This window comes from Zeugodacus cucurbitae, chromosome 2, assembly GCF_028554725.1.
Source record: "Zeugodacus cucurbitae isolate PBARC_wt_2022May chromosome 2, idZeuCucr1.2, whole genome shotgun sequence".
Classification (NCBI taxonomy): Eukaryota; Metazoa; Arthropoda; class Insecta; order Diptera; family Tephritidae; genus Zeugodacus; species Zeugodacus cucurbitae.
In genome coordinates, this window is record NC_071667.1 from 77679434 (window position 1) to 77706013 (window position 26580).

The 26580-nt window shown below is 35.1% G+C and overlaps 1 protein-coding gene across 2 annotated transcripts; it reads left to right on the top strand.

Moving 5' to 3' along the window:
* Window positions 1-694: 694 nt before the first annotated feature.
* Window positions 695-24797, top strand: LOC105213287 (uncharacterized). 2 transcript variants are annotated; one of them, XM_029041030.2, is made up of 9 exons: window positions 695-1050; window positions 2432-2936; window positions 12821-12868; window positions 14478-14551; window positions 15629-15831; window positions 15907-15934; window positions 16030-16114; window positions 16190-16426; window positions 16660-24797. In XM_029041030.2, the coding sequence occupies exons 2-9, from the start codon at window positions 2867-2869 to the stop codon at window positions 16860-16862; spliced, it is 948 nt and encodes a 315-aa protein (XP_028896863.1). In that variant the 5' UTR covers window positions 695-1050; window positions 2432-2866; the 3' UTR covers window positions 16863-24797. The 2 variants fall into 2 exon arrangements, with proteins under 2 accessions (XP_028896863.1, XP_028896864.1); XM_029041031.2 differs by having other exon boundaries at window positions 695-1046.
* The last annotated feature ends 1783 nt before the right edge of the window (window positions 24798-26580 follow it).

The following is a 26580-nucleotide window of genomic DNA, read 5'->3' on the forward strand; positions in this document are numbered from 1 at the left end:
AGAGGCGACCAAAGTGTCTGTGTGCGACGTCGTTATGCAAGCATACAGATATATTTATGTATGTATGTATGTGTATATGTGTGTGCTATTGTTGTTTGTGTATTGCTGTCTAACTCACTGGATATGCACTGACTGACGAATTGCTTAGCAGATAAAGGAATAAACAGATAAACGGACATTGTAGTTGACAGGAAGACCGCGGTTATATATTTTTATTGTTCGAAAAACAAAAACCAACAACAATAACATGGCAAAAAATAATATAATAAAAACATGCTTGTGTGTGTGTGTGTATGGACAGTGGCTCCGTCTCTTTGGCTGGCGTACGAGCGTTATGCCCAAAATAATTGTTTGTGGTTGCGGGTTTTGATTAACACGAGCTTGCTGGGGCTGCCACAGCTAAAGTTTCGAAGCTATGTGGCAGCGGTTTGATTCACAAACCGTACTTACATACATATATACACATGTACTGCTATGTATGGGTCTAGCCGCAAGCTTTCAAGGCAGGTGGTGGCGGCATGAGGTCAAACACTGTGCAGTGGGTGGGACGGCGGGTGTCTGCTTGTACGGGCGCCTCTACACCTACAAGCTGTTAACAGACGATGCTGTCTGTCGTCGATTTGACACAGCGTTCGGCGCTGCTCGTCGGCCTTCGTTTTGCCACTGTCAGCACCAGGACGAGAGTGTATAACATTGGTTTACTTCGTCGCCAAGCTTGGATAACGGGCTATATGGCTGCTTGGCAGCGACTTAACGACTGCTGCTACTGTCAGTTGAGTTTCGACAGTACGTGTATACAGAGGTGCGTCTAACGTTGTGACCGTTACGTAGAAATCTGATTGTGAAACGCGCGTCTGTTTGTTTGTCTGTCTGTCTGGCCGCCTGCCTGCCTGTCTCACTGAATGTCTAGTCTTGTTGTCGTTGTCGTTGTTGTCGACGTCGATTTTCGCCTTTTTTGCCTTTCGCCTCTGCCATAAAGGAAAACGCTCCGCTAAAGAACGCGCGCCCGTGTGCTTTTGAGTGTGTGCGACCACGTCAAGTTGTTTGTAGGTATGTGTGTGTGTGTGCTTTATGCGAGCGGAAAATTTCTAACAACACACTTGCGCTAACTTCGTTTGTCGAAGCAGTACGACAACCATAAACGATAATAAGAGTGGCAATAACAACTAACAGCAAAAATCATATAAAAACACGCAAAAACAACAACAAACAAGAACGTGAGAAGCTAACAAAAAAGAAAGAAAAGGTAGTTGCAGAAAAACGAAAGGAAGTCGAGAATATCAAATTAAAAAGTTTTCTACAAATTCACACTTCATCACCTTGGTGACTATAGCCAGCTCCTAACCGAACAGCCGCTGAGACGTCTACTGACTCAAACCGAGCTTTATCCGTTCAAGCAAAGTAACACTAAACGTTTACGCCGCAGCAGCACGCTATTGTCTTCTGCTGTTGGTTACATTCCGACTACCAAACACTATCAGCACAGACGGACCGCCTGCTTCAGCCATCCACAGCCATATCCAATTCATTCTACAGTCTACATTGCAATCGCTGTAATAATCGTTACGAAGCGCTACTGTCTACGACGACGGCGTTGAGGCAAAGCCTTTAATTGACGACGACGACGAGGACGAACAGCGGTTGGAGCGGCAGCAGTAGCGCCAACAACAAGCGTAGCGGACGACGAACGAGCGTACGAATACAGTTTGCAGAAAAGGCGTCACCGTACTTGCTTGCCACACTCAGTGCGAGGCAGCCGCAGTGACAAGAACACAAGGCAACCCCGAATAACACCAAAAACAAAAAAAAAAAACAGAAAAAAAAAGAAGGAAGCAGCCATAAGCGGAGCACCAGCAGCAGTCAGAGTCAGAGTCGGAGTCAGTATCCGTATCAGTGGTAGAAGCAGTAGCAACACTGGTCGTGGCATTTAGTGCCAACAAGAACAAACAGCAGACAACAGCGCCAACTATCAGCTATCAGTGGTAGAGCTTGACCAGTAGCTTAGCTAGCAGAAGACGAGGTTGGCGTCGACCACTACCATTTTGACCACTGATAAGAGCGAACGACGAGCAAACAGCAGCACGCAGTCAACAACAACCACGGAGCAGAGCAAATAGATAGGCACGAGTAAAGAATAAAGTGAAAATTAATACAAAATAATCATAAAAAAGCAAGAAGCGCATTTTCACCCAAAAGCCATTTCCATTATTTTTGCGTGTTATTGCTTTCGCGCTGCGCCATCACACACTTTTTGAGTGACATTTCAGTGATAAACGAGCATTTCATTATCACTCTTCATTAACGGTAGTTGCACAGTGCTTCCGCTAACGAAGTTGCGTCCAACAAAAGTGTGCTTCGCAAAGCAGAAAAGCCAAAGGAAAAGAAAAGAATAAAACATTTTTTTCTCATCTCGTAATTCATTGTATTAAAGCCAGCAGCAAGCAACCACCCGCACGCGAGCGGCTAGCACAGCGTCATTGTCGTCGTTGATTTACTAACCGTGACATCATTTGCGCAGAAAGCAAACTCTTATTTTTTTACAACAAATTACAAAAAAATTGCAATCGCAAAAATATTATACACGCATATACATAAAAAGAAAATAAAATAAATATAATAAAATAAAAATTTAGTGAAAAGCGACAATTATTTTTTAAAGCAAATTTTACGCAAAATAAAAAGCAAAAGAAAACAACACCAACTAAATTATCAGCAATCAAATAAAATGCAACATTTTCGAAGCTGAGGCAAGTTTTTTTAAGTGTTTAAGTGCGCACCGTTAAAATACTCCATTCGATTTCAATAAACGAGCGTCTAGCAAACAATAAACGAAAACGCCTGAAAGTAGACATTAAAGCTGCCAAAGATGTTCTCCATGTGTTCGAAAGTGAAGCCACGAAACTCAACAGCAACAGTGAATACACAACAACCAACGGGTGAGTATACAAGTGAAAGTGTTTTCGGTGTAGGAGACCTTGGCTAAAGTGCTATGGGTTGGGCTAGGCAGGCGTTGGTAGTGGCGTGGCAAGCGGTGGCAGCAGTCACACAGCGCTTTGCATGACTCTACATAAGCACTTTAGTACAGTAGATTCTCGTTTAAGTGTACTTGTATGCAATTAGAACTATTTTAGAATTGTAGCTTTCATGAAAGCTTAAAATGCATGGTTTGCATAAGTAATTGTATAATTTTATAAGATGAGCAAAGCTTGATTTTCGGTTTTACAAATGCAGATTTGCGTTTAGAAAGTTCAATTTAGAGCTTCCACTTAAAACCAGAACTTGAGCTCTTAAAACTACATCTATTTTTTCACGAAATTTTAAGCTTTCACTTAAAAGCTGTGGTTTCAATATTGATTTTTTAATGATATTTGAGGAATTTTAGTTAAAAAAGTTTAATTTAGATCTTTCACCTAGAAGCAGAAATATGAATATTGAGAACTTTAAACTACATTTAATAGTTTTAGCAAGCTTTTAGGGGTTTGGGTTTTGTAAAATTTATTTAGAGCTTTCCCTTAACAGTTGAAACGTCAATATAGAGTGCTTTAACCTACAATTAATATTTGTAACGAGATTAGAGCTTTCATTTGAAAGTTAAGATTTCAATATTGATATTTTTAGATTTGAGTTCTTCTTCTTCTTTGATTTGAGTTAAAAATATTTAATATTTAAATATTTCAAAACAAGCTTTTAGGAATTTGACTTTAAAAAGTATAACCAAAATTGGGTTCTCTAACCTACAAATAATATTTTTGAATAAGATTTCAGTGATTTATGCTTAGAAAAATTAACTTAGAGCTTTCACTTAAAAGCTGAGATAACAATATTGAGCTATTCAGCCTACAAAAAAAAATTTATAAAAAAAATCATATTTATAATCCATATTAGATACTTTTTATAAGAAACGGGTATAATATATTCAGAAACTGATCACTTTTTCTAAGGAAATCACTTTATTTTTGATGAGTAAAACGATTTCTCTGCCATTGGCATCTCATTAATACTGTGACCAAACAATAGTTCTAGAGTACTTTATTATTTATCGACACCAATCAGACTTAGTAATCACTAAGTACTTATATTAAATCCTTACTAAATATATGTAATGAGTAGCGAATTTTGTTCGGCCACTCCTGAGAAACTTTATTTTTAAATGACTTTTAAATGAATCGGAAAAATTTTTAGGGATATTTGAATCACTTTTATCATAAAACCTGAATCAGAGTATTTCATACCCATATTAAATACGTAATGATTACTTTTTATTGAAGTAACTAAAATAACCGATTTTTTTAGCATCCTTGCAGGCGATAAAACATTTTCGTAGATTTAAACTTGTTTACACTAAAATTTGAAACTTTTTAAATTGAAACTTCCTCAAGCGCTCTTGATTTTGTCAGTACGTATTTTAAAAGCTTCACTGTACTTATGTATATCACGTACATGCACTCACACACACCCAGAAGTGAAAGCATTATGCTGTGTTAAATGCTTCGACTGGGTAGGAGGTGGTGGTGCTGCTTATAAGGCTTCACTGCTGTGCCACCAATTCAAGACTTTATTTTTCTCAATGAATTCAACGACTTGTCGTGTTTTGGTGCGAAGCACTAACACATGCGTATATACGAGCACGCACGTAAGTACATTTTATTATACATTTACGAGTGTGCGCTGGATGGCTGTGCGTCGTGAGTGCGGGTGTCCTCGCACCTATACACACATACATATACATAGAGGTATATTTGCGAGTATATAAAAGCGAAGTATATATATCTGTGAGAGGTTAAGTTTGTATAAACTGATTGGAAAGCTTTTATGTATGCTCGCGCGTGTGTGAGTTGTTGCTAACCTTTTTAAATGCTTCACTTGATGCGCTGCACTGTTGGTTCTGCAACAGCCAACCATTCTTATCTGCTGCATTTATCGAGCACGCTTTAAAGTGCAGCGCAAGTTCAGTGTAGTTAGTGTAGCGCTCATACACGCACTCACCTACTCACTAATACCACTATGAAATGTGATTTTATGTAGACACGTGTGTGTGCGCACAAAGTTCATTGCAAATATTCGTGGGAAAAGCTTGAGTCACCGAAAGTGCCAGCGTGTGTTGTGCGTTCGTGATTGTATGGCATGCTTTGGATTAAATTGTTGTAACTTTTGTTGTTGTTGGCGCTTTTTTGACAATTAAATCAACATGGACCGTATATTTTAACTCCTTTTGGCACATGTAATGACCCCTAAGGGTGCAAGCACCCTCGGGCGGTGATCCCAGCAGCAGCGTTTAAGTATAAAATAAAGACAGTTAATAGTTGCAGTGAAATTGCACTGCAAATAACGGTAAGTCATTCTGCACGAAATAGTAGTACGTAAAGCCAACCAATTCAATTTGCCAAGCATTACGAAGCTTAAATTGCAAATTATTGCGGATTAATTTCGCAAAAAGTTCACTTTTGTAGAGTGGAGATAACGTACTTCTGTGGAAATTTCGGTGAATTTCACAAAATAGTTATGTGTATAAGAAAATAATTACAATTACTTGGGATTACTATTGTAAGGGATTTTCAAAAATTCATTTAAGAATTTTGTTTTGGCGATTTTAATAGTTTTTAATAAATACGAAAAACATCGGAAAAGTGTGAAAGGTTGTCAAGAATTCCTTAAGTATGTCAAATGATGGTCAGGAGAAAAGAAACATATACGGGCTGTTTTAAAAAAATAACGGTAATTTTCGATTTTTGAAAAATCGTCTACATCAAGGTTGTCGCCTTCTAAATAGTCTTCATTCGAAATTATGCAAGCCCACGCTTCTTCGAATTGTCGTAATATTTCTCAAACTCAAACTCAAATTTTGTCCTTTGGCCTTTTCTGCGATTTCTTGTATGCGTGTAAACGTCGGCTCTTTAAAGGTTTTCTTTATTTTTGGAAATAGGAACAAGTCACGCGGAGACGCGCTTTATGTTTTTTTTTGTTCTCAAGCTCTCTCGCTTCAAAATATGGTTGACTCTCTTTACCGTGAGTATAGTTTTAAGGTCTGAGAAAAGTTATACGGTAATATTAGTGGCTAGATTTGATATATATACTGAAATTATTTGAAACCAAATTCATGTAATTTTAATTCATTAATTCTTGGTTGTTTTCGATTGATTGTCAGATGGTAAGTCTCAAAGAGTTTTTCGACAAAAAGTTCGTTTGATATCTTGAAAGTCCCAGCTAACTCAATCAACTTAATTTTTTTGTCATCTATACATACTACTATTATAAAGAGGAAAGATTTGTTTGTATGTTTGTAATGAATAAACTCAAAAATTACTGTCCCGATTTCACCATTGGAAAGCAACATTCACTCTGAGTAACATAGCCCATATTTATTGCTCGAATCTTAACTTTTTGGAAATAGTTCCCAGGTGAGGGTATCAAAAAGACTCCATGGCGTTTGCAAGTCATTCTCTTCGCATGGCAATCCCGTACGAAGCCGGAGTGGTCTGCTAGTTTAAAATAATTTTGTGAATTTTTTGATGTTTTCTTCCACTGCGTGTATCGTCTTCGGTGCTCCTATGGCTTATATGAAATTTAGCAATAACTCAAGCTAGACTTTCAATTTCTCTTAATAAAGTCTTTTCAAAATACCGAATCTTTTATCACTCGAAATGCTAAACTCTTGAACCGCCAGCTGGAATTAATACACAAGTCTTTTGAACGTTAGGTTTAGGTACTACTACTTCTAGTACGTCTTCTCAATCTCAACTTCCTGCTAATGTGCTAACGACACGACCATTTATTATTAATATTATTATTCGTGCCTTAAAAAATAGTCTTTTTGAATACAGAATTAGTAAAATATGTGAAAATACAAAATAGTGAGCCAAAGGGTTTCCAGACTGACCTGACCAATATTTTTTGTATATTAACCGACCTTTACGGAGTGTAGTGATTACTTCTGATAGGGAATATTTATGTGTATATATAACTAAAAGTGGGATTTTGTCAATAAAAAATAAAATTCGAAACTTTGGAAGAACCAATTGTAGAGACAAGTAGTTAATATAGCTGTATGAGAAATATAGAAATATTTGTAGCTTTTAAAGGTTTAGTTTTGAAGCTTTTTGAGTGGAAGACTTTGTCGTGCATTCGGTATGTTTGAAGATTTTACTGGCACATCCATCGCATCCAATGGTTTCTTATTTATTCTAAAGGTTTCGCATCTATACAAGCCATAAAAATCTGAAGTCACGAAACATATCAACAACGACACCAAACTCAACCAAAAAAATTATCTCTATAAAGTATTTATAAAACTTATTCATTTTTGTATATGTGTGTTGATGTATCTAAATAGCTTTTGCAAAGTTTAGCGCCTCTAGTCAGTGACGAATACATTCAGCATTTCTGTTTCTAATGAAATCGTTCACATAAATTCACACACAATTCAGCGTTTAAAGGATGCGCAATCCACACGCTTTGCTGCTTTGTGAATATTATTTATGAGTAGCTCTTCTGGAGTGCTTCTAATCGCGAACGCTTGATGCATGCCTCAAGTTTTTGACATTTGATTTACACAGTCTTAGCTTGATTATTTCGAGGTCACCGAGGATTTAGCCACCTTTTTTCCCACATTTCACTTTTACGAGTATAAGCCAGCCGACAGACACTGCACTTCAGCGTAATCGTCATCGCCCCTTTGGTCATTCAAACGAAAGCTTAAAAAACGCTTGCGAATTCATATGTGGAGGCACTCAAGAACCCGGTAGGAATTAAGAATTATATGCACTGTATAGTCAAGAGTAAAGTCCCTAGATAATTGGGTATCAACTAGTTAGTTATACTCTCTTTAAATTAGGACCAATTGAAATCAGTCAGTCAAGAACTTAACAAAGCTCTTGTACTGGAAACTGTGCGGAAAGAATTCGGTGCATAAAAATAAGGTTGTACATGAAAGAGCTGTTTGCCTAATATGCCATTGAAGCTATCTACTCCGTCAGTCTATTAGACTTATCTAAGTTTTCGTCCAAGAAGCAAAATGTACCAAGGCTTTCTAAATCTTCTTCGACAGTCTTCCGCAGTGTAGACTAAATCTAAATATCTGTATGAATCTAAGACCGTCCTTCGATAGAAAGATGATTTGAAAGAAATTAGAAATTAAAATAGATTTTGACTGACTGAACTTCTACTCTTAATTGTGGTGTGGGTCTTAGCTAACATTCACACAATGGTTGGCCAAGTTTGAGACTGTTTCTCACAAGTTCAAATCCATAATTGATGAATATTAGAATCGCTTCAGAACTTTTGAACTAAATTGCTCCCAGTTTTTATCTAAATCACTCATGATTCATTTAATTTTTAACGAAGTCTCTCTTCAGGTACTTTGAAGGCTACAACAAAACTGTTTTAGGTTAAAAGCGAATTCATTGAAACACCTGAGCGCTACTTGCATATGAAGTACACTTCTCGTAGAGGAAAAAATAATTCAATAATTCATTTTAAGCTCTTCCTGCCGCAAACTGTTTGACCTCTCCTCACATGTGTGATGCAGATATTCTCTACAGGCAAGTGCATAGCACAAATGTGCATTCCCGAGCATATATACAAGATACGCTATATGCGCTCATATGCCGACAAGTGTACTAGTATTTTATGAATGTGTTTTGCTAAGCATACTCCCACATACGAACATTCACTTAGTCGCAATGAAGATGTTTCTGTTGCAGTTTTCTTCAACATCAGCATTTCCCTAGCGTCCTTCAGCAAACGTTGCAGCGACACTTGTAATCTGTCTGCAGCTGAATCGCATAGTCGTACATTCTCACATCCTGCCATCCGAGACTGAGACCGAGACACTCGTGCAAGCTCGTCGCCATATGAGCGATGGCAACGGATGTGATGCGATGTCTGTATGTACTCTTATGTGTGTGGGGGCGTTTGCTTGCACTTGTGCGCGTTTTATGATGGCTCACCAGTGGGAGCGAGTGCAACAGCGAGGTGCTCGGGTCGGGTCGGGTCGCGTCGCGTTGGGTTTGCACTTGCCCAGCTTGGCTGGCAACCATTGAGTATGTCATGTGCAATCGTAAAACGCTTTGGGTTTGAGACCCGGGGTGGCTTTTATGATGCCAGACAACGTAATGGTTGCAGAGACAAGCGGCGCGAGTGCGGACGAAGGTGCAGGGATGTGGTGGAATGCAGCTGAGTTGGCTGAATGGAAGACTGCTGGACGATTGAGCAAACGGACGACGAAAGCGAGTGCAGTGATGCGCAAAACGTTTGGTGGCAAGCGTTTCTTTCGTTTCTTTTTCCCGTTACACGTTTTGCCCTCGGCACACCTTCCGCCAGCCGCTGGGATGTGCATAATGCGAGTACATATGTACACATGTCAAGACATAGTGTCAGACATACGTACACAGACGCATGCACGGCGTGGTCCTAACCGTTGGACGGACAGACATACAGACTCTGTAGAGCTCGAAAGCGTAGGTGTACTGCATGCAACACTATACTCATGTGTTAATGTCTGTATGCAACTATTGCGGATCAAGAGCATGTAATTATTGGTAGATAAATTTTACCATAAATGATATTGGGTGACGCTAGTGAAGCGTAACAGCGCAGGATAAGCCAACGTCGTCTTTCATATGTCCTTCTTATACTATACCGCAGCGAAGTCAAGCGTGAGCGTTGTTGCTGTTGTTGTTCGCAACGTCATTACACTCGCAGATAGTTGTGTTCTCAACTAACACTAGTGCAGCAACGTTGCAATTTAACTTTCACTGAATATTCACAGCACTTGATGTGCGGCGCTGAGTGCTCCGTGGCCGTTGGCAGACGGCGCGCAATGGCAGACACGCTTGATTGAAACGGTTGAAAGGAATCGGTACGTAGCCGCAATTCGTTTGCGACAGCGTTGCCTTCAAAATACATATGAGTATATGTGATACATTCACAAGGATATGTGATTATTATGTGGGCGCATATTAATTGAATCGAAATTGGTTGGTACCGCTTCAATGTGTACAACAATAACAACTGTAATTAAATTTTATGGCAATAATCCAATGAAATGAGATTTCCGACGCTGATGTGATGGAGGAAGAAGTACAATGCTGAATTGGTTGGAATGACATTGCATATACATAGTTTAAAGCGTTTCAAAGTCTTTGTTTTGAAATTTAAAAATCTCAAATCGAATTTCAATTTTAATTTGGAATGAAAATGTCTCTTAAAACGTATCTATGTATCCATCTTTTATTGCGAGTCCAAATTAGTAGAAACTTGCGATATTCACATATAATTCGAAAACATGTCTTGAAATTATTAGATTCATAGGCCTTTGCCAGTAAACAGTTTTAAATGAGTCTATTTCTGAATTTACACTAACATTTTGTAAAAATGAAGATAATTGATATATAGAATCGAGAATAGTTCCTATTACGCTGGTAACATTGGCCCTGTGGCTGTTCCGTTCTCTTAATAAGAAAATAAGCATCCGATTCAATTCTCAACAAAGTCGATTTTGATCTATATACACTTGACCTAGCAATTTATCAACTTCAATAACTCCTCTGAAAACAACGTCTGAAAGTCTTCAAAGTAGTCCTGTGCAGCAGCGATAATATCCAAATGTTTGACCAACAAATGAAATTTTTCAAGCTTGGGGACATATAAAAGACGCACCGGGCATAATTCAGTGGATATGTCGGCAGGTCGTAATCTAGTTCAACCTATTTGGCGGGGACGTCGGTAGGGTGTGAGCCGATACGTTATCATGTTGGGCGAGCTCTTTTTATACTCTCGCAACCTCTTGCACAGAGTATAATAGTTTTGTTCACATAACGGTTGTTTGTGTCACCAAGAAATATAAGAGTTAGTTATGGGGTTATATATGCATAAATGATCAGGATGACGAGTGGATTTGAAATCCGGATGTCTGTCCGTCTGTCCGTGAAAGCGATAACTTGAGTAAAAATTAAGATGTTCCTTGGCACAATGAGGAGGTTGTTTTCGAAAATGGACAAAATCTGTTCACTGCCACGCCCACAAAATGGCGGAAACCGAAAACCCATACAGTGTCATAACTAAGCCATAAATAAAGTTATGAAAATGAAATTTGGAACATAGGATCCCATTAGGGAGGGGCACATTTGGATGTAAAGAATTAAATTTGGAAAAGTGGGCGTGACCCCACCCCCAAATAGGTTTTTGTATATAACTCGCAAACCAATAAAGCTATATAAACCAAACTTTCTGCAGTCGTTTATTTTAGCCATTTCTTTATACAGTCCAAAATGAAAGAAATCGGATAATAATCACGCCCACCTCCCATACAAAGGTTAGGTTGAAAATCACTAAAAGTGCGTTAACTCACTAACGAAAAACGTCAGAAACACCAAATTTTACATAAGAAATGGCAGAAGGAAGCTGCACTGAGATTTTTTTACAAAATAGAAAATGGGCGTGGCGTCGCCCACTAAGAAATGGCAGAAGGAAGCTGCACTGAGATTTTTTTACAAAATAGAAAATGGGCGTGGCGTCGCCCACTTATGGATCAAAAACCATATATCAAGAACTATTCGACCGATTTCAATGAAATTCGGTATATAACACTTTCTTGACACCCTGATGACACGGCTGGAATATGGGCGAAATCGGTTCACAACTACGTCTACTTTCCATATAACTCAATTTTGAATTCTTTTGATTCGTTCACTTTATAATACATATATACATTAGGAACAAATGAATATAGCGGAATAAAACATTACACAAATACTGTATTTGAGCTGTGACATCACTTGTGGAAAAATTGTCAAAATCGAACCATGACTTTTCAAGGCCTCTGATATCGAACATGAAGAACTCAGTGCCTAAGGGTAATTTTTCACCGAAAATATAGGTAAATCCCTCAGATATTTTTATGAAATTCATTCCCTCTGAATTTTTTTCTTATAACAGTTTCTCTCTGTACCTGAAATGGTAAAAATCGGGTCATAACTTCCCCCAGATCCCATATACCTAATTATAAGTAATATTAAATTAAGTGTAATATTAATTAAGATACAATGTATCGAAGACTATAACATTGTATCTTGGTGGTGAAAAACGAGTGAAATCGGTTTAGGAATTACCTCAGTCCCCATATACTATTTATGATGATTTTCGTTATTCTATTGAACTTTATACCGAATATATGGGTCGAATTGTGTTATCCTTATAAAATTACATCAATAATATATAATTTAATATAATTTGTTTAAATGGACATTGAAGTGCGCATTTTGGTTCGTGATTTATTCTTCCCGACTGTTTTCAGAGGCGGTATGATAGGTACATGAATATGTCCAGGGCCATGCATATGACGACAAGAAATTAAACAGCTAACAAGGACTGTTATAATATTTATTAACAATCTGCAAGTTTTATTGTGAAGTTTCTTTTTACCAATTCAATGGTCTCGCCTTTGTTAAAACCTTCATGCGAAACTATAACCTAATTGTCTGTAATGGATAATAAATTTGAGTGTGGTAGATATGTGCCGCAACATATTAATTTTTTTTTTAATAATCAAGATGAGACTCAAGAAAACTACAGGGAAAGGTATGTCCCGCTTGCTCTACCCTAAAGTCGGTTTGCTATGCTAGAAATAGTGACGAACCAATAAGATGGACTCAATAATAAATATTCTTAATTCTATTTACTTTTATCTTCTTCTATTGTTTAAAATGTATAGAAGATATAAAAGCACCCCCATTAATTATCTCTAAATTGAACGTTATTTGCTTTAAACTTTTCAAAGTGACAATTCTCAGTAATAATTATATTATTTTCTCTCTCATTACAGGCACGGTTGGGAAACAAATTAAAGGAGGATACTTGTTGCGTTACAAAAGTGAGTAAACAAAGGTGGAGTCTAGAGTAATGACAGAGGCAATACATTGACGTATATATAGGCTATAGCTACAAAAAATACCTTCAGAAGTAGCACAAAATGAACCAAACATAAATCGCAGACTCAATTTTGGCATAAACAAACAAGTCACTAGGCACTCTGCAAACTCAAGGCAGTAGTAATAAAAAATTGGAAAACACTTTAAGACACTTGGGGTAGCATAAAATATAACGAGCAGAAGAAATGTTGTCGTATTTTATCATATCAACTGATTCATGGCCTAATGCCACACAAATTACGATGCACACATACATACACACAAATGCCATTATAACGGTATGTGTGTGATGCAAATGAATGCTAGCTTAGATCTTTATGGCTTTGCCAACTGATACCACAGCCAAGCAGCTCAAACTAAAATTACCAATCGCATGTATGTATATGTGTAGCTTCGTAGCTTCTTATTACATTCTATTTTTTGCATTTTTTTAGAATTTTTTTTTGTTTTTTTTTTGTCTGCGTCATATACAATTTTGCAGGATTTTGCGACAATTTGCTAAATCAGCATAAGTGCAATACACATTGACATGACGCAGCAATTCCTTCCTTCCGACGCGCACAGACAATGCCATGAATTACCAAAGCGCGCCGCACTAAGTGCCAGCCCCATGGGGTAAAGCGACGCAATGCCGCATTTGGTTACACTGAGCACACCAACAACAAGCAGCTCAAACGCCACCATTTGTCTCTCCTCCTTCACTATCCACCAACAGCCACCCACATGTGGTTGATGAGAAGGAGGGCGGCTGCGCGCGCTTTGGTGAAGGCTTTTAAGGGCCGCCTGCCACTGATGTTGTTACTGTTGTTGTTGTCGGTGTCCCTGTCGTTTATGATGATGGCATTGGCATGATTGCTTTTGCCGTTGCTGCTGTTGCCACTGCTGATGGTGCGACTGCGACTGCTGCTGTTGGTTGTGCCGTTGCGCCATTGCTGTTGCTGATGGCGATGATGATGGTGCAGATTACATTTGTAAGCGCATTTAAATTTTCAAGAATCTTAATGCCGCAAAAAAGGCGTTTAATACACTAACGAATTTACATACCAAGTAACATACATACACACTCACACACTGTCACACATATATATATATGTATGTAAGTGGCGCATGCCAAGTATGTGGAAAAGCATACGCTTGTATGCGTTTTCATTGGTATGCTCGTGTGCGTGTGTGTGAAGTGCCCTCTTCTATGGTTTCATAATTTCGCTCACCCCGCCGCTGCGCTAACTACATGCTAATGCTGCGTAATGCAAGATGACGGCTGTGCTTGTGGGTGGCAACGGGCAAAATACACACATACATACATATATACCAACATACATTTAAATGTATGTATGTATGTATGTTGAAATGTTTCTCCAGCATGCCAAACACTCGAGTCGTCACAATAATTACATTTATAATGTGTTTGTGTTCTTGTTGTTTTTGTAAGCCAAAGAGTGGATGACCTTCAACGTTAGGGAGTCAATGACAAGAGTTTTGGGAAATTTACGTCCAATTTTCTAATACTTTTTTGTTTAATCCATTCATAAATATCTTCACTTTTTTTAGAGCAATTGCTGTGGAATCGTTGGGCCGAGGAATGGGTAGTGCTGTATGATGATTCAACAATGGCTTGGTTTACGGTAAGTTCAATTAGGCGTTATGTTAAATTACATAGCAACACAAATACGTATAATGTTTATCTACGGCGAATAGCGGTTTTAAGTTCAAATTGTTAGAAAGGACTTAACCAAAACAGTTCAGGGCGAAAATATTTCGGTTGATAAAATCCCACACTTCGTACCTTGTTCGTGAACTCTTGCTTAAAAACAATACTGTAACGAAGTCCCAGACTCCATATTCGCCAGACATGACTCCGTATGACATTTTCCTATTTCCAAATATAAAGAGAACTTTAAAGAACCGTCGTTTTACAAACAGACGAGAGCGAAAATATCTTTCTCTCTGAAAATGTTTTAAAAGTACTGATGTTTTGTGATCGAAAATTGAAAAAAGGGACTCGGAAGATTATTATTTAGATATGTTGTGGTTCATTGAATATTTCCTGAGCAAACTGTGTATGTGAAGTGGACATGTTGGTAATTTGCTCCTCGAGCTATAGATTTTATTTGACGGAATGATGTATCATATAACATATCATCAGATCTGAGCTCTTCCATACCAAGTTCGTATCTTGGTAATGTTAATTGACCATTAAAACCATAAATCCTAATGTCTTATAAAGCAAATATTGAAGTAGATCTAGTCTGCTCTTTCTTTCGATTAAGCCAAAAATATACCGATAATTGTTATTTTAGTTCAAGAATCTTTTAAGTTATCAAAAATAAATCGTTGCTACAGGATGAAAATAAGTCACTCCATTTTGTTGAGGGAATTATACTATTCAAACAAGTATTAAATTTGAGGTAAATTTGAAATATCGAAGGTTAAGTTTTCAGTTGACTATTTTGTTTATCTGTTTCTATCGGCTAGGAACCTATCTGTTAGAAACATCAACTGTCCAAAAATCCAACCAAATTATTTTAGAATATGTTAGTAATATTTTGGACCATATAGTTCTACAATGCTGTCGTAAATTGTTTGAATAATTGTGGCATATCGCTTGTTATAATAAATTCTATAAATCCGAGAAACTTTTATAATGAAAGCTATAGATCAATAATGATGTTAATAACTAACAGTAAAATGTCTACATATAGGAACCCGGTCGTTCATCACCAGCTGGAAAAATACTAGTCAAAGAAGCGCCCGAAATGTTGGCCATTGCACATTGGACTGGGCAAATACCACGACGTCCACCACTGCCCGAAGGCTGTAGTGTGTCACAGCTGATTGCGTTGGGCTCGAGAAGAAAGCGCTCCAAAGTCTATTGGATGTTGGCCAAATCAGAACAGGAAGTGAGGTAAACATATGAGAGTTTTTGAAAGAAGTTGCTGAAATTCTATTAATTTTTAAACATTTTCTTTAAAATACGAAGCGATTGGGTTGACGCCATTACTAAGACGGTGAGTTTAATCCATATGCATTTATTGCAAACATAGTGATTGAAAGACAGTTTATTTGTGTTATATAAATATTAAATTCCGACATTCATTTATAGCTGCCGCCACCACCACAAATCGAGCTCGTAGTTGACAAGCCGCATCTTATGAACGTTTTACGTCGCCCATTGGTGCGCATACGACGTAAGTTGCAACCCTTTTTCTCCACAGTTATTAGGATGTAACCAAAATAGAATATTATTATTTTATTGAATTTAGCGGCCACTACGTCGGAGGTGAAACAGCGCAAAACTTCGGCGCATCGAAGCAGCAGTAGTGCTCATCCGGCGTTGGCCCATCATCGCACGTTCTACGTACAGGATCCGCTGGTGAAGAGCGATGCCGCCGTTGCCATATTGAGTAAAAAGCCCGATTCGAAGCCGGCTTTGGCCTGCGCATTGCCCTGGGGACACGGTTGGGGCTGGGCCACTTTGCCGAATGGTGTGTGGAGTGGCGGTAAGTGAAATAACGACACAGGAAAGGTGTTACGGTTATTATTAGAAGTGGTAGTTGTAGTAATTTATTTATAAAAATGATAACTGAAGCAATTTAACAGAATGTTGAAGATTATCTCGTTTTAACTGATTTATTATTGGAACATGGGGTTGTAGTTAGAAAAAAGTTTAATTCCAAATAACATTTCTCCACAAAATTATTAATATCCGTTCTTTTTACTCTTTTTCCGACAGGTCTCACTTGGTCGCAGTGTGAGGACACTTTTACCCTACATGCACTGCCCACCACGCACTGCACCAATCTTGTGGACACGTCCTGTAGTGGCGCCGTCTATCACACCGATATCGGCGGCTTCGATTTTCATTCGACTGGCGTCGAAGATCTCGGCGGTGAGGACTTCGACTATGCCATGGATTGTGGCGATTTCATATTTTAAGCGAGAGCAAGAGAACTTCCATATAAAATAAGCATAGAGCGGACAGAGTGAACTCACAACAGGCAATAGCGCGAAAGGAGCATGAGTGGCATTAAAGAGGAGGAAAAAAACGGAAGTAAAGAATTTCAAAAAAAAAAAAAACAACAAAAACATTTTAACTGAAAAAATATAACCACCCCACCCTAGAAACGAGTGCAAAGGCACTTGAACGCTTATAAGTTAAATAACAAAAACAAAAAGTAAAACATAGTTTAATAACAAGGGCTCACATGATAAGTAAAATAATAATGGACTCACCTTCTAGTACTTTGGAATAAATTTTCACATTTTCGCTGCACCCGAGTCTTGAACGAAGAAAAAACGAGCCAAACTGCAAAAGTAAAAACAAAAAAATTAAAAGTAAAAATAAAAATAAAAATAAAAGAAAATCTAGAAATATTGAATTATATAAATGTTAACTAATATTACGGGTAATACGAGAACGAATTTTCAGTTGGGTTCTCAACTGCGTGACAATTTCGAGTTTTTGCATTTTATAAACGCCTTCGTTTAAACGAAACGAACGGTGAGTGGAATGGCAGATTGGATCAAATTACTAGCCAAAAAATAACAACAACAAAAAACCCAAAAACGCAAATAATAAAAATTAAAGAAAACAACAACAACAACAACAAATATGAGTATATTCCAATGGATTTCAAAAGATGCCAAATTTTTGTAGGACGCCAGACAAAAACAGCGCAGCAGGGAAAACACTGACCCACATTTAGGCGCCGGGTGCACCTAAGGGACGGGTAGCTGGGAATTAGTATTACTTATGTGTATATTGTAGGGATGTTTACACACACGACGTCGTCAATAGTTGTAGTTGAAATTTAACCAATCATAGCGCATATTAAAAAAAGAAAAACAAAGAGAAGCCAAAAATAAAAATAATAAAAAAATTTTGAAAAAAAATAAAAAAGAAAAATAGTAGTAAATTGAAAAAAAAGAGATTTAGCATTTTCAGCTGATAGAAAATGTTTATTTTTATGTGTATATGTACGTATGTATGTGTGAAACAACATAATAGGGGACGCCAAGAATTTAGAAACCATAGTAAAGTTTTGAAAACAAAAAAATTAAAAAAAGGCAAACGCTAAAAAAATATTACGTGGTATATTTGTAGGTTACAAAAACAGCAAAAAATGCAAAAATAAAAAGAACAAAAACAAGGAAAAACGAAACACACACAGACACATAGACACAAAGTACTCATTGATCTGCCAAATAGTTTTGAAAGATATTTAACGTAGGTATTGTATTGCAATTAAATAAGAAAACACAAACAAAGTTAAGAATAATAATTAACAAGAACAAGAACAAGGAATCGTTGTACACAAGGAAACGCGCCACCAAAGCAACAATGCGAATAAAACACGAGCAACATTTAATTGACAATGCAAACAGTTTTTTGAAATGCCGAATTGATTATAGATTTTTTAAATGATTTTTCGATTTTTTACTGTTTTTACGTAACGAGAGATAAAATTATTAGAAATAAACAAGAAAACAAAAAACAACAAAAACAATTAAGTGTTAAGAAAAAATGTAATTTTAGCGAAAAACCTAGACAAACCACGAGCAACATGCTGGCAATGTTCTCCGTTAAATTACAACAACAATTGTCAAATTTATATAGCATATAGCGATAATGTAACACTTGACGAGAAAAATCAGTAAAAAACAAACAAAAAAAAAATAAAAAATAATAAACCAATGTTTGTATGTAGTAAAAAATATAGATTATTATAAATTTCAAGCGCACGGCATGAAAAGCGAAAAAAAAACAAAACCAAAATAAAAAATATAAAAGTCAAAAATATTTTATGTGGGATTAAAGAAAAAAAGCAATGAAACAACAATTAGAAATAGAAGGGAACAACAAAGAAACACAAATCAAATAAAAAATCAGTCATAAAACTGCAGTGCTGCAATGCGCTCGACAAAAAAAAAATGTTTTCAAATAAAATTACACTCATGTAGAAATCAGCTCAGAAACCAGAAGTATCAAAGACGGCAGAATATTATTAACATTGACAGAAGAAAGCAATAGTATATCATGTATCTTTATTGGTTGGATGCTGCTGAACGCCCGCAACTAGTGTTCCTTCCTACACCGATTAACCTCAAAACACCAACAACAAGACATACATAATGCTCTATGATATTATAAGGATTACAAAAAGAGTTAGAGAGCGATTGATAGAGGGAGAGAGAGAGAGAGAGAGAGAAAATTGAGAAATAGTGAGATAGAAAGAGAGATAGAGTGAACAATAGAGAGATAATACTAGTTCCGACACGGTGATTCTTCAAAAATAAACTAGAACCAGACTAATGAAAATGGGTTTAATTTCTAAAAGAGTTTTATCAGCATAATAATTTTGAAAACCCGTTTCTTTTTTAAAACAATAATTTCTTTTGCTGAAAGTATGTTTATCAAAATTTAAACTTTTTGATTACAAAATTCATTTGAATTGTAGGTGTACCAAAACCGAGACTCAATTTTCTTTGTTCATGATAAGGATTATGTAAAACTGATCTTCATAAATTATAATTTTTCTTAAAGATTTAGATTGACACTTCGTATTTATTGCTAAACTACTTTCTAGTGCTTCAAGCTGATTACTATCTTTAGGATTGTGATTGAAAGCTTTCAAGGATGACAATTTTTTCTATGTGTGATCACATATAATCCGTACAAAATACAATTCATAAGAATTCCAAAATAATTTAATACAAATAATCAATTTTCATAGAAGAATGAAAATTTCCTATATATAATCTGATTTTATGGCTTTGAATTCCGTTAAAATGTGGAGTTTCGGTAAAAATAATCTGCTGATTAATATTCAAAAACTTGAAAACTTTCTTTCATGGAAAAAAAATTTTCATTAAATTTTTTGAATTCTCCTTCGCTGTTATTTAAACGCTTAAGTAACATGACCTACATTTGTATGTCCGTATTTTATTATGAACCACTGTTAATTTACATTGACACTTGCCAAAATGCGTGTTGTCCTTTAACTGTAACACATACATATAATCTATATGTCTGTAGATTTTCGCTCTTTCATGACCTAAATACATATTGACACGAACTTCGCTGTGCATTCACGGTGTCAATACGTTTGTATGTGTATATGTGGAAATACGGTTAATTGAGAATTCATGTAGTAATTAAATTCCTTAATAATTGTCAATTAAGCCTTGAAAAATCATACATAATAAATAAAAACATGGAGCGTATGTATGTATACATTTCGACAAAAAATACAGTTGTAACCACATGGAAAAATATTTACAAAGAATTAAAGCAAAATCCGCAATTTGAAGGATTTATTTCGTATAATTAAATCTATGAAATAAAACAAGCAATTCCTGAGAATATTCACAACTGAAGATTTACATACATACAATACTACATCTGTGTGAATAAATAATACAATATTACACAACAGTTGAAGGAAAAGTGAAATTAACTCAAAGTGAAGATAATTCAATTCCCCTTCAATTTAAGCCGCGAGGTTACCAAAGTTATTTCTAAAATAGACAGTTAAGGCGCATTTCTTTAATTGATGTATGGAAGGCAGATGAAGTGTAGACGATGAGGTTATAAATTCCATAGATTTGAAATGAATATATTATTCCCAGTCTACAACCAATCTCAACCCAATGTGATGTTTTCATTAAGTCAAATTCAATGTCAGTTAAACAAAAGAAAACGGTTGTCATTTCATTAATTATTGCAAGGCTTTTCAAGTAATTTCGGACACCTGGTGCAAAACTCAAATATAAGCGAGTCAATCAAAGTGGACATTTTAATGACAGCATAATCGAAATAATCGATTAAATTCATACGGCAGTGTGAAAACAGAAGACAGTTGTTATAACATTAACTGACGATTTGCTTTTGACAACTTAATCAACTTCCGATTTCTCTATCTTTAATTAATTGAACTCAATTGAAACGGATTTTATTTAACAGAAAAGAGAGGAGTAGTGGTGACAAGTACCTCATCGACGTGAAATATGTTGAATCGAGTTTTGCTTGTTCTTTTTCAATTAGATAAACGATTTTTGATAGGTTCACAAGCAATGAGCATATGAAATCTATAGTAGGATAATATATTAAATATCAGACTACCTTTTAGTGGGTTATGAGTTGAAATCACGAATTAAACGAAATTCATAGAAAGCAATTTTAATAGCGGTCGTTCTCAGCAGGAAAAGAAATAAAAGCAATAGATCTGCAATAGATGAGTTATCGAAGAAGATGGAAAAACTGGAATTTTAGAGCCAGTTAAGAGAGAATATTAACACCATATACCACAGGGATTAGGTTATTATACAAAATCATGTTTAATTTGGAAAATCGACAAGAACTCAATATTTTTTCTCCTTATAAATACCAAAACACCACGAAAATAACAGAAACACCAAATCACAGTTAAATCGAAGTTAAATGTTGAAAAAATATTGAAAATGTTGCAAATATACATATGCCACAGATTGTATGCTTTATACGATATTTTGTGTTGCAATTCTCAAGACGAAGGTTGAAGTGAAGCCCTTATTACCCTTTTACACACAAGAAAACTTTATAAGCATGTACTTGTATTCATAGCACGGCCCGTTCCTGGACTAACTTTTGATCCCACAGTATGTATGTACGTACGCATGTACACGTATTTACATTGGTAGACTACAAGACTTAAGCAATTGTCGCAGTGACATTAAAATAATATGTATGTTTATGTATGAAGATCGCATTGTTTGGCTTTATATGTAACACATACAAGCAAAGTTATAAACTAAAATAAAGCAAATGATAAATGAAAAAAATAAATAAATAAAAAATTACAAAAGAAAAAATGAAAATGAAATTATAATCGAACAATAATGCAAAAAAAAAGAATGAATAGCAATGCCGAAAAGCAGCAGCAAAATGCAATGTTAACGAAGAAACAAAAAATAGAAAATGAGAAAAACAAAAAACGCTTTGAATATATTTGTCGAAAAGGGTGTTGGTATTTTTGATTTTTCAATGTAAAATGTGTCTTAGAAATTGCAAAGTTCGCCACTATAGATTGGAAATGTATGTATGTACGTGTAAAATTTAAAATTTTTGTGAAAAAAAAACACAAGAAAAAAAACTATTTGATTAAACAATTACTGTGTGGACACACCGGAAAAGCATAGTTGTTGTATGTCGGCGCCGGAAAACAAAAAAAAAATTGAAAAAACTAATTAATTGAAAAGTCTTCGAAAATAACTGCAAAAGTGGCATTTATGGAAATAATATTAACGGTAATTTGAAAAAAAAAAACTCATTTGAAAGTAGGCGCTGATATAACGTTTTAACCATATTTACAACTGAAGTAAGCATAAATGTAATTTCGAAAACTCAAATGACCTCCGACAATCATCATATGATATCTCATCGAATGCGGAAACAAACTTTTCATTTTAATTTATTTATTAAATATTTTTCATTTTTTTCTTTCTATCAACATAAATTATTTTTATAATTTTTTTCTTAAAAATGTCTTTATAAAAATCGGAAATAGTAAACGTGATTGAGGTTGTCAAAAAGAACTATGAAATCGTAGATTTTCCACAAGTTGAAATGAAATTAGGAAAATAACACACCAACAATTTTAATTCTTGAATCTAGTTGTCATTTGTGAGATCAGTGGCTGGAATGATCTTACAGTCAGTGTTATTTCATGCTAGTAAAGCCTATTATGATTCTTAATTTCAAATAAACATTTGCAAAACCTTCGGTTTGATATCACAACACTGACTACAACACTAACACTTCAACATTAATAAATGAAGAATTTAACTTAATACACTTCCAGACAGCCTCGTAATTGACTTAATTAGTAATACTTTTACTACATTTATTGTACCTAGTTTAAATCGCGAAATTAGCAGAGACAACTGTGGCATTATTTAATTGGAAAAAGCTTTGTCGCGAATAAAATGTATAATATTATAACTTCTAATACATTTTTCATCTTCTACAATCAATGACAATTTATTGTCATTTTACTACCAATTGGGCTATTAAACACTAACTTTGACAACTAGTTAATTGTTTCATTTCATTGTAAATTTAGTACAATCATGTGTTAAACTGTCGAAATAGCACTGATGCTACTAATTGATTGAATTAATGGGCTGTCTGAAAAACGTTTTAGACTTAACATGGATTCTAATTTAACAGTATTATGTAATAGCCTTTTCGCACAGGAGTTAATCGAACAAAACGGCCTTTGCTCGATAAAAGCGCTGATTTAGATCGATTTACCATACCAAATAAAAATATATTTTTCATATATTAATTCTTAATTGAATACTAATAGAGATGAAACTCTTCGGATTGTTGCCCACTTTGTAAATTTGGTTATGGTTATTGATAAATAGTAATCAGCTGTTGAAACTTTCCAACTTCTTAAGAGCAGCGAAAGAAAATGTATAATAGCTGAGCGTTAATCGTAGTGGCCGGCTATGGGAAAGGCAAACTGATAATTGAGAATATAATCTTCATGCACTAAATTTATTTGGCTGTGCGAAAAGGTTATAAGTCTTCAATGAAAGTCTTCATATCTGAAGACTTGAATATTTTCAAATAATTTTTGTAACTCTGAATTTTCGAAACTTTTTTTTTTTGATTTATCACGGTAATTTTTTTTATTCAAAGTTAGTATTTTACTCTTGTTTTTTATAGAATGAAATTTGGATATTTTTCAATTTAAAAACTATTTTAACTATTTTTTTATCAAGGAAATTAATAATATTATTCATATTCATTAATGAAGTCTTCGATAACATTTACATATACACACGTGTAATTGTGTAACATAATGTAGTTAGATGTATAGAATGTACAATACATAAGCACAATTAGATTTATGTAGACAAAGGAAATAAAATAATTTGCAAATGAAAAAAAAAAAACAAAACAAAAAACACGCTAACACAAAAACAAAGTCCATGAAAACGTTAAAAACGCGAAAATCATACACACAAACACACGCATACTTACATGTGTGAAAGTAAAAAAAATATATATATATACATATATGTAAATGAAAAAAATAATAATTGAATAACAAAAAATGCAGCGTGTTAAGATTATTTTTTTGAGAAAAAGCGGCTAAATAAAATTAACTCACGCCAAGAAAGACTAGAAATTTTCGAAATTTTAAATATTTTAATAATTGATTGAAAAATAGGTTTCTAGTATTTTAAGCGAAATCACGAAATAAAAAAACTGCAATTTCATATTTTTAAAATACAATGCACACACACACATGCAGACACGCATACATACAAATGTATGTGTGTTTGTCGGTATTTATGAATTTCACGCGTTTCCCAAAAAAGTCTTCGAGCGAACTGCAATCGTTTAACATTTCGAAACACAAAACCGTTATAAGAGTTTAAGCTGGAGATGAAGAAGATGCAAAAGCAGAGGAGAAAAACCATATAAACATATAAAAAATGTAGCATAATTATTGCATGTACTGTGTATGTTTGTATGTAATAGCGAAAGCGTGTAGTATGTAGGCAAAATTGAAATAAAAAATTATATGAATAGTAATAAAAAATAAAATAAAGAAAAACAGCAACAAAAACAATGTGTTTCGCGTTTGCAAAATGCGCTGTTCTAGGCACATCTAGAGATGTATTGTAATTTGTATTGTAATTGCGTCGATGTCTTATTGTATGTTATTGTTGTAATGTAATGTAATGTAATGTAGTGTTGCGTTATGTACACATAACACAACGTACTAACATAAATGAACAGTACATGTAGCCTGATTAAGAAAAATAAAACTGAAAAATAAATAAAGATAAATGTACACACCCCGCAGAAAAGAGAAAACAATCTGTGTTTGTATTTATTCGTTGTACTCGTAAAGTGGACTGAATATATGAGTCCCTACATTTAAAAAATCTCTGTGAACAATTTTCTGAAATTCCTTCGAGGTTTAGTTCCTCTTCGATACGCTACTCTTAAACATAAACAATGATCTAGACTCCCAGATTAATGTTCCAATAGATTATAGTTTCGAGTAAATGGGGAGAATTTTCTCATATAATATAAGTGGAGTGTTCAAAAAATAACAGGAATTCGAGAATTCTTGGCGAAAAACAATACTGCAACGATGCTCCAGCCTCCATATTCGCCAGGCAGGGCGCCATGTGACTTTTTCCTATTTTCAAAAATAAAAGTGAACGTTAAAGGACTGTCGACTGTTTACAAGCATACGAGAAATCGCCAGAAAGATTCAAAGGAAATCCAAAAAATCTACTATCGAATGAGGACTATATTGAAGACGTATTTTTTCAATAAACGAAAATTATCGTTATTTTTGTACAAACTTCGTAAATTTACTTTTAAACAATATTTCGAGCTGTTATGTGGGATTACAATTCGTATCGTTATGTCTCGGGAGATTAGATAATGTTAAAAATATCATATACAGTGTCCGACAAAAGTATGTATACCCCTTGAATGTAAACAGCAAAATGAGTATATCGTTTAAGCAGTGAAACTTATCGCTTTTATTGTTTTTCTATTTTGCTTCTGGGTATATTATATTATAAAAATGTATGTTAAATATTGTACATTTGTACTATTTGTTGCAAAACACGTGATCATCTGAAAAAGACAAATTAAGGGTTTTTAATCTTGTAGGGACTGAAAAAACAATCTTCTCGGATTTTCCGGTGACCTGTTCGCTCAGAAACATTGATCGGAAAGTTTGCTGAATAAATTGGGCTGAAACAGTAGGGTCTTTCTTCATTTCTATGATTATTTTGGTCTCTTCGCGAGCTGTGGTCGCCCTTTGGGCGGCCTGTCCTTGGCGTAGAGAGCGCGCCCTATCTCCACTATTTTCCAATTTATTTATTTTTTCACTTTTTGAATTGTGGTCTTGCTCCCATTATTCTGTGATTTTCCAATACATTGTCCAATTAAATGATACTGAACAATTAATTTTAACAAGTCAAAGATTATTACTGCTAATTTGACATTTAACTAAAAATAATCTTATAAGTATAGTATTGACCAAAAGACTTGATTGAGATTAAATTGACGAAATTTAACTGTTCTCAAGTTTATTTACCGATATCTATACAAATTATTCACACACTGAAACACTACGCGCAAATATTGCCACGGTATACATACTTTTGTCGTGTATAAATCTCAGGTGATCTTCAAAAAGTCTTCATTTTGCAAGCAAAACAAAAGCTAACGGTAAATATCATACCATTATTATTTGGTAGCTTATAGTATCCACTAATAGTATGTGAATTTTTTTTTTGTTAAACTCTTGTAATAAATATTCAAATAATAGTAAAAATTGTGGTGGGGTATCCATAATTTTGTCGAATACTGTATATAGAATGGTAAGGATACTTGAGACCGCCGTTCCTTTTAATTCTGAATCATATAAATATTTGGAAGGGTTTTAGGTATTGTTACGCTGAAAGGTTTATAATACATCGACTCTTCAATGGTCTAAATTGAATGGGTCCATCGTTTCTCCACGAGCGCTGGACCTGTGTAGTCGATAAATTTTACATTTAGTTTTATTATGGAAGATAAGAAATGTTGGACTCACTAGACTCCAATGAGATTGTTAAAGGATCTCCTTAT

Bases quoted from the DNA above. Each gene is read 5' to 3' on its own strand.
- LOC105213287 (XM_029041030.2), top strand. From the start codon at position 2,867: ATGTTCTCCATGTGTTCGAAAGTGAAGCCACGAAACTCAACAGCAACA. The intron at 15,832-15,906 runs GTAAACATATGA...TAAAATACGAAG, and splicing joins AAATCAGAACAGGAAGTGAG to CGATTGGGTTGACGCCATTA. The intron at 16,427-16,659 runs GTAAGTGAAATA...TTTTTCCGACAG, and splicing joins GAATGGTGTGTGGAGTGGCG to GTCTCACTTGGTCGCAGTGT.